The 8,617-nt window shown below is 34.7% G+C and overlaps 1 protein-coding gene and 1 pseudogene across 1 annotated transcript; both read left to right on the top strand.

The window, feature by feature from the left end:
- The first annotated feature begins 422 nt into the window (after positions 1 to 422).
- LOC134835286 (uncharacterized) lies at positions 423 to 1,707 on the top strand (annotated as a pseudogene).
- Positions 1,708 to 2,212: 505 nt separating this feature from the next.
- On the top strand, positions 2,213 to 7,917 carry LOC134833073 (probable ATP-dependent RNA helicase spindle-E). Its single transcript, XM_063847254.1, has 5 exons — positions 2,213 to 2,314; positions 2,407 to 3,614; positions 3,843 to 4,641; positions 5,311 to 7,218; positions 7,273 to 7,917. Exons 2-5 carry the CDS (start codon positions 2,428 to 2,430, stop codon positions 7,822 to 7,824), a joined length of 4,446 nt encoding a protein of 1,481 aa, XP_063703324.1. The 5' UTR covers positions 2,213 to 2,314; positions 2,407 to 2,427; the 3' UTR covers positions 7,825 to 7,917.
- Positions 7,918 to 8,617: the final 700 nt, after the last annotated feature.

Here is an 8,617-nt window from a genome sequence, read left to right as displayed (position 1 = left end):
TCCTAAATTACTATTGTACTGAACTTTGCATGATTTTTCTTTTTTTTTATTTCTGATTTAAATAAAAAAGTTTGTTTGAAATTTATTGTAAGGTGTTTTTTAAATAGGATGTATTGTAATTTTAGGGATTTTGATGAATGAAATTTTTCAATGCTGTTTTGTAATGCGTTTGCAACATCTGTGTGGACATTTTGCATTGTTAATCAATTCCTCCAAGTCCGTGGCATTTTTTATTTGCCACATCAAACAATTATATGCCACATTTATTATTAGCCGCACAACAATTAGGTATTTGGAAATCGTAAGCTTTCTCAGCAAACGTCGAGGAAAGCTTTTTACGGCGTCCTCAAAATTCATTCAGCTCTCACAGGGATACTTAATACTGTGAAAATTGACTGAAAAATTAAGAAAATTTTCAAAATATGACTTTCAAAATTCAAAATTATATTTATTTTTTAAATCTCAAAAGGACCCAATTGGCTCAGATTTACAACAAAACACTTCCAACAATTTCAAATTGGATAGAGAAATTCGAAAAAGAAGGATGTGTAGGAAGAAAAAAACAACTTAAAATTATTTATAAAAAATTTGGTCACCTAAAACGGCAATGGCTTTTAAATTTGTACGTAAAAGAACCAATTTTATACTTAAGTGAAGCGCAAGAAAAATTTAAACGGAAATTTAAATAAAAAAGTTTGTTTGAAATTTATTGTAAGGTGTTTTTTAAACAGGAATTGTAAGGATTGACATGGAAAGTTATTGAACGTAGGGCTCTCCAAATTAAACTCAAAGATGTGTTACGATTTTGTGATGAAATGACTCAAATAAATTGGTCATACGAAAATTTAGTTTTCCTAGATGAGGTTTCGTTTAATGGACAAGACATGTTGAGGAAAAACGGATACGGAACAAGGGGAGAGTCATTGGTGTTTCGTGGAGAGTTTGTGCGGATAATTTCAAATGGAGAAAAAACGGTATGTAACAACAAAAGGACAGGAAACATGTTTACCAAAAAAAATTTGCTCATTTTTTCGTTTTGGCGTTGGAAAATGCTTCATTCATGGGTGAAAACATTTATATTTGCCCGAATTTAATGGATGGAAAAAACCCTTATTCCATTGTTCGGATAACTTATTTATTAATGCGATCTTTAAAAATTCTCATTCCAAATTTGTCCGCGTATTGTTTAAATCCAATTAGAATTCATTTTTGGAAACTGTATGCGTAAAAAATACAAAGAAAATTCCAAAATCGACAAAAAAATATTGATTTGCGAAGTCTTAAATAAATTCAAAAATAGAAATATGGAGAGAATTTTTAGAAAATGTGGTTATTTTTCAAATGGGAAGTTTGATCCATCTGAAGTTTTAAAAATGGATTTGACAAAATTCGAGTTTAACTAACTTTATTACATTAAGAAATAGAAAAAAATAAATAAAAATTATTCCAAGTTTGTTTTTTGAAATTTAAGCCTAAAAAGGTCTTGGTTTTTTTTTAAATCCGGATGTTTTGTAATTGCCTCGCCGAAGCCATTAAATTGATGATTTTCCAACGCCAATTGACCCAGAAAAATTTTTCTGGTGAATGCTGTTTTCAAACGCATCTTTGCAACATCTTTAAAAAATGTGTCGACATTTTGCATTGTCGCATTGTTTGCCACATCAAACAATTATATGCCACATTTATTATTAGCCGCACAACAATTAGGTATTTGGAAATCGTAAGCTTTCTCAGCAAACGTCGAGGAATGGGTCTTAGCTTTTTACGGCGCCCTCAAAATTCATTCAGCTCTCACAGGGATACGCTAACTACTGTACTAAGCTGACTCCCTAAAATTAAGAAAATTTTCAAAATATGACTTTCAAAATTTAAAATTATGAGATTTTTAATTTTTTTTTTTTGAAAATAAAAGCCCATTTACCTACAAAGTCTAAACTAAAAATTAAATGATGAACTCATAGAAAATGATTTAAAATCGATATAGGTTTTCAATTAATTTTTTTCAAAATAAAAAAATCCCTCACATATTTCAAAAAATGTAACGTGAAACAGAGAAGATATTTGGAATGTCCTAAATCTGTCATTAGAGGCATCATCGGTAAACAGTGATTTTACCGCAAAAACAAAACAAACCGCCATGTAAGAAACGTCACCACATACGTACTACACACGTTTAAAGTTCGTTCGTTCGCTAAAGTTAAATTTTCTATCGAAAATTTTTTAAAATTGATGATAAAACCAGATATTAATTTACAAAAATAGTAAAATTTGATAGAAGAAACCCTTTTGCAACGCAAAACAATCAAAATCTGAGGTAAGATAAGAAAAATCCTTAATTTTTCATCGAATCAAACTCTTGCTTGAATTTGAGGTTATGTGAATGACTCTGCTTTTTTTTCTTTTCAGGTCCCTCGGTATTCAACAAAAATGGATATCGACGATTTTATGGACATCAATCAGCCAATACGACGATATGTGATACCCGATAACTCGCTCGAGTTTCGACGTGAGCCGCTGCCATCGAGTATTTTGGATTTGGAACCGCGTGAAAGACAAGGCACAGAATTCTCCAAAACTCTCAGAAATGCCCAGGATTCCGAATTGGTGGATACCTTTCGAGGCCTAAGTGTTGCGGCACGTCATCGTTTTGGCCGTAGATCCAATATGGACAACATAACGAGTGATAATACCGATACCGAGTCACTTTGTGGTGTCGGTGGCATTGAGGATTTCGTGCATGAAGAGCAAATGCGGATGCAAAATGACATTTACGAACGTTATGCCTTCAATCCGAGGCCATTTAACCCGCAATTGCCGATTCACAAGTACAAAAGTGAAATTCTTCGACGTATTCGCGATTCGCCCGTCATCGTGATTGAAGGTGAAACAGGTTGCGGCAAAAGTACACAAGTTCCGCAGTTTATTTTGGACGATTGTTACCAAAATAACGCTTATTGTAACATTGTGGTAACGCAGCCACGTCGTATCGCTGCCGTTTCCTTGGCGGAACAGGTTTCGCGTGAACGCGGATACGACAAACACACCGTGGTCGGATACCAAATCGGACTTGATCGGAAAACGTCAGACGATACGAGACTTCTTTACTGCACCACCGGCGTCTTGTTGGAAAAGTTGATCAAGAACAAACAAATGGACATGTACACACACATTGTGCTGGATGAGATTCACGAACGCGATGAAGACATGGAGTTTCTGTTGATTGCCATTAAACGCTTCATGATCCGAAATCCCTTTGACACGAAAATTATACTGATGTCTGCCACCATCGACACAAAGCAATTTTCCTCGTATTTCCGGCTACCAACTCCTCGAGGGGATTTCTTAAAAGCACCAATTTTGAAAATTCCCGGTAAACGTCAATATCAAATTTCGACGTACTATTTGGACAACTTGGATACTATTCATGGAATGAGCGCTTTTGAGGGAGTCGAAACACCGAGAATCACTGACAAAATGTACAGAGTGGCACGTTCGATCGTCATATCGTTCAATAGTCCGCAATACACTGACGATGGCATCTGTTTCCTCATGTTTTTGCCCGGAATCCATGAAATTATTCAAATGCATCAATTGATGGTGGAAGAACGCAATCGGTGAGTACTGAAAATTATTCTTCGAGTCCGATCCAAATGAAACTGAAAAATAAGATCAAAATTTTATTTCAATAAATTTAGTCAAGAGCGCTAATTACTTATCATTTTGGTCGTAATTTTGCAAATTGATAGTTTTTTATTCGTTTCACCAATTTTTGGGACATAGAAAATATTAAAAATCAAATGTTTTAATTTAAAAATCTTATTCTTTTCAATATTTTTGTACAGACTTGCACACAGCAACTCAAACATCAACATGATCATCTTGCCATTACATTCGATAATTTCATCAGCTGAACAGAAGGATGTCTTTCGTGATGTGCGACCAAATGAAATTAAGATAATTTTGGCGACAAATATTGCCGAAAGCAGCATAACCGTTCCCGACGTAAAGTTCGTCATCGATTTCTGTCTTACGCGCACGTTGGAAGTCGACTCAGAAACTGGCTTCTCTGTGCTCCGATTGAATTGGGCATCGAAAACAAGTTGCGTTCAACGCAGTGGACGCGCTGGCAGAACCTGTGCAGGACGCGTTTACCGCCTTGTTCCAAAGGACTTTTACAAACATCGTTTGCCGGAAAATGATACGCCGGCACTTGTTCGTTGCGCCTTGGAGAAAATTGTGTTGAAAGCAAAGAAACTCGATCCGAATGTCGCTCCATCAAAAATAATTGGTCTAGCAATTGAGCCACCAGATTTGACGGACATCAATGTGACCATATTGAAGTTGAAGGAAGCCCGTGGATTACACTTTAAAGTTGGCAAAAGTTACGCCAGCGATGACGGCGACTTGACATTCATGGGAAGCATTATGGAAGCATTGCCGTTGGATATTCTTGCGACGCGATTGATCGTCATGGGATACATGTTTAATGCGCTTGATGATTGCATTATAATGGCAGCTGGGCTTACCGTACAAAAGGTTTTTGCACACAATTTTCAAAACCCGCTCAAGACATACGTTCAAAAGCTTGCTTTTGCAAATGGAAGTGGTAGTGATTTGTTTGCAATTTTACATGCTTTTCGTGTAAGTTTCCTCTTTCTTCAATTTTTGTTTAATTTTTTATTCATTTCAGATATATTTTTAACTTTTTGTCTCTTGTCTCAGTTGAAAATTTGAAAACTCAATTTTTTGTTTTTTTTTCCAAATTTTGAAAAAGTTGTTATACCTATTTCCTTGAAAAATTTAGATTTTTATTTTTTAGTCACGTTTAATAAATTGATTTCTTACAAAATTTACATTTCGATTAATTTTAATTTTGAATTTTCATGTTTATTAATTTTAAGTTAAAAATTTAAAAATAACGTAAACTAAAATAATTTTTATGATAATAATCATCATTGATTCACGGTCGAAAACTTTAAAAAAGCTTAATTAAATAAATTTAGAATTAATTTTAAATTATATTATTTTCAATTTTGATAATATTTAAAAAAAAATTAAACTTAATATTTCACAAAATTATTCAAAAAAAAATTTAAAAAATTATTTATTTAATTTGAACTGTCAAAAACTCATACAAATTAACGTAAATTTGCAAAAATTTTATTTTATATGAAAAAATAATCATTTTTTTTTTGTATTCTATTTGACCCTCCCATTCCAATTTTTTTTTGAGAGAAAACATGTCTGAAATAAGTTTAAAGCGACTTTAGAACCTTTCCTAATATATTTTTTTTAAATATTTTTTTTTAGTATGCTGAAGTACGTATCAAAACGCAAGAATCAAAATTCATTGGCGGCGCTGGTCGTTACAATCTTGATGTCAAAGGTATCTACGAGATGTACCATTTAGTAGAGGAAATTCGTGGCCGCTTAAAAACCTTCAAAATACAAACGCCTGAAGGTGTAAATCAATTCACCATGTCCGACAAAAATCGCATGATGATCACAAAAGTCTGTATTGCGGGAGCCTTTTATCCGAATTACTTCCTGCGCAATTCGTGTCTTTCGAACGAAGATCGCGAACGTCAAATTTTCCACGATTTGAATGGACGTGATCCCACAAACACCATCTACTACAAAGGAATTAGCACAGATGAAATGGGTTTTTTGTATGAAGATCAAGTCAAGCAGTATTTCAAGCAGCGCGACGTCATCAAGTCAAAAGACGACATTGTCGTGTCATTCGACGAAGGATCACACAAAATGTTTGTCACGTTCAAGGATAAACAGGACTTTACAAATAGCCGCTTATCCAAAGATGTTTTGCCGGGAAATATCAAAACGCAAGTTTACAAAGCTATTAAATTGGCCCGCGAACGTGATCCACTCCGTTTGAGAATTCTCGATAAAGAACGCATGTACAAGTACGCCGAAAGTATTGGTCTTGGCAAATACGAGAGAGGATTATTTGTGTATGCCAACAAGACTGTCAGGCCTTTTGCTGAGAAACTTTGCTGCATTCCGAGACTGAAAGACAAACAAATCGAGGGATACATAATCAATATCGAGACTCCAAACCGATTTTGGATTCATTGCTCGCAAGATGACATTGTCCTGAAGGCGATCAATAAGAAAATCCCGTTGGCAGACCGTTATCCACTCCAAAGTGTCGAAAATATTATTGGAAAAAAGGTTGCCGTCCAAATTGATGGCACTTTTTACAGAGCACAAGTCAAGTCGTCTGTCAACGATAACGTCTCTTCGAAATTCAAGGTGTTTTGCTTTGATGAAGGAACCGAATACGACGTGGAGGCGTCGCAATTGCGATCTATTGATAACATTGAAATCGATGGACGACTCCTTCGCTTGGGGAGAGATATAAAAATGGTTCCATTAGCTGACATCCCGCCACGTGTGATTGAAGCGTCGCTAGCAGAGATTTGTCCTTCTTATTTGGCATCCCCGATGGGCCAATGGACTTCCGAAGCCATTGACGAGTTCAAGAGCTTGGTGAAAGATCACATTTACACGATCGAGATCTACTCATTTTGGAATGGCGTTTGTTCGGTAACAATTTACGGGCACAACGGCAAAACCATCAACGAAGAAATGGTGGAGCGAAAACTCGCTGAAACTTGCGAAGAATGTTATCCGTCGAAATATGATCACAGTTTACGGTACAGGGCACAAAACTTTTCCTCGCCGGACGACACTCATGCTTATCAAGAAATCATTGATTACCTCAAGGAATTTTATCGTGTGCCAGTAAAACCACCTCCAATAACGATTTGTAGTAAAGCGGTGCAATTACGTGGTCCAGTGTCGCCATTGGAAACGACAATTTATTCGACAATCCGATCCGGTTACACAAAGTGCATGCAAATTGAGAGATTTTCTGTCAATAGTGTGTTCATGGACACAGATTCGCACGATCCGACGGAACGTTTAGTGGTTGCTGCAACATGTGGAACAAACGAAGCTGGAAACGGCCTAATTTTGCGTAATACGACTGTCATGCCCAACATACGGGGCTTTGGTACGTTGATGGCGATGTTATTTGCGCCCGTGGTTGAAGTCCATCCGGATGGGGAATGTACGCGATACAATTCGTTGTTGTGTGGCTTGGGCTACAATCCGAAACGCGGAAAGGGATTTTACGAGGAACACGATCTGATAATGAATATTGATTGTTCATTAGACCAACAGGATATGCTGATTGTGAGATGTGATTTTTTATTTTTTTTAATATTTTCAATTATTTTTTAATTGCAGATCAATAAGATGCGTTACACAATGAGTGCTATTTTACACACCAACGAAAATGAATTGATCCCCAATAATCCCGAAATCAACATACTTACCCTGCAGAAGAGTCTAATCAAGGACTTGCTTGAATTCGTCGAAAAACCTCGTCCTTTGCACGATATCCGTCCATTGGGGGCAAATGATCATCGCTGGGGTCTACATCCCAGTTACAAGATGTACGAAGTAACCGGCACAAATATTTATGGCGATCGTGCAACGTTCCCGTCTTTCTCCTTTGTCGGTTTGAAAGAAAAAACGTTCAAACAGATGGAAGATTTTCGCAAGAACAATGAACGCTTGCACAAAATCGCATTTTGCAATGAACAGTTGGGCGTTGAGGTGAAATGTCTTTTGTGCTCCAAGTTACTTATCACCGTGCCCGAAGTGCAAATTCATTTGTTCACAAAAATCCACAAAGATCGTACGCAGGAATACGATGCAGAATTCGATGCGGTCAAGTGTATGCCAGTTACGAAGCAAATCTTACACGAGAGTTTCCTAAATGCTTCTTTCTATTAATTTGATTCTTTCTTTTACTAACATAACCATTATTCTATTATTCTATGCAATTATCTTGTTAGTGAATTAAAATAAATATTTCTAAAATTCTAACATTTCATGAATTTTGCTTCAAGTACTATTAAAAGTACGAGAGAATCAACTGGGTATTTCACAAATTTATTTTTGTTAAAAATATATTTTTTCATATCTTTTTTGGTTCGGCAAAAAAAAATTAATTAATTTTAACCGTGTAAAACCAGGCGGGATTACAAAAAATTCATAACCATTATGAATCATAAAAGTACCAATTCATGTATTTGTTCGCATATTTGTTCATATCGTTCATGAACGTTCATAACGTTCATAAATGGTAATAATTGTTCATAAGATTCATAATTGTTCATAATTTTTCTAAACAAATTATGAATTTATGAAGAATGGATTTTATAAAAATTTTGTTTTTAGTGAAAAATTTTAAAATATAATTAATTTTTTGTCGAAAACATGTTTCAAGTGAAATAAAAAATTATTTTTCAAAATTTAGATAGATTTGGAAGAATTTCGAATTTTCGATTGTTGAAATCATTAGTCGTTTTCTGAAAAATTTTAAAAGCAAACTTTTCTGCAATTGAAAGTTTTTTGAGATATTTTTTAAAAATTACATGAAAAATTTCATAAAATGTTAAGCATTTTGAGTTTGTTTTCAAAAAAATTAATCTTTATTTATTTTAGCGAATATTAAAATTTTAGAATTTTAAAAACTATTAATTTAAAATTGTATGCTAAATGTAATTTTATATTAAAATTTTCT

This window comes from Culicoides brevitarsis, chromosome 3 (assembly GCF_036172545.1).
Source record: "Culicoides brevitarsis isolate CSIRO-B50_1 chromosome 3, AGI_CSIRO_Cbre_v1, whole genome shotgun sequence".
NCBI lineage: Eukaryota > Metazoa > Arthropoda > Insecta > Diptera > Ceratopogonidae > Culicoides > Culicoides brevitarsis.
Note: the sequence above shows the minus strand (reverse complement) of the source record. Positions and strands in the feature narration are given on the sequence as shown.

Bases quoted from the DNA above. Each gene is read 5' to 3' on its own strand.
- LOC134833073 (XM_063847254.1), top strand. From the start codon at position 2,428: ATGGATATCGACGATTTTATGGACATCAATCAGCCAATACGACGATAT. The intron at 4,642-5,310 runs GTAAGTTTCCTC...ATTTTTTTTTAG, and splicing joins CAATTTTACATGCTTTTCGT to TATGCTGAAGTACGTATCAA. The intron at 7,219-7,272 runs GTGAGATGTGAT...TTTTAATTGCAG, and splicing joins ACCAACAGGATATGCTGATT to ATCAATAAGATGCGTTACAC.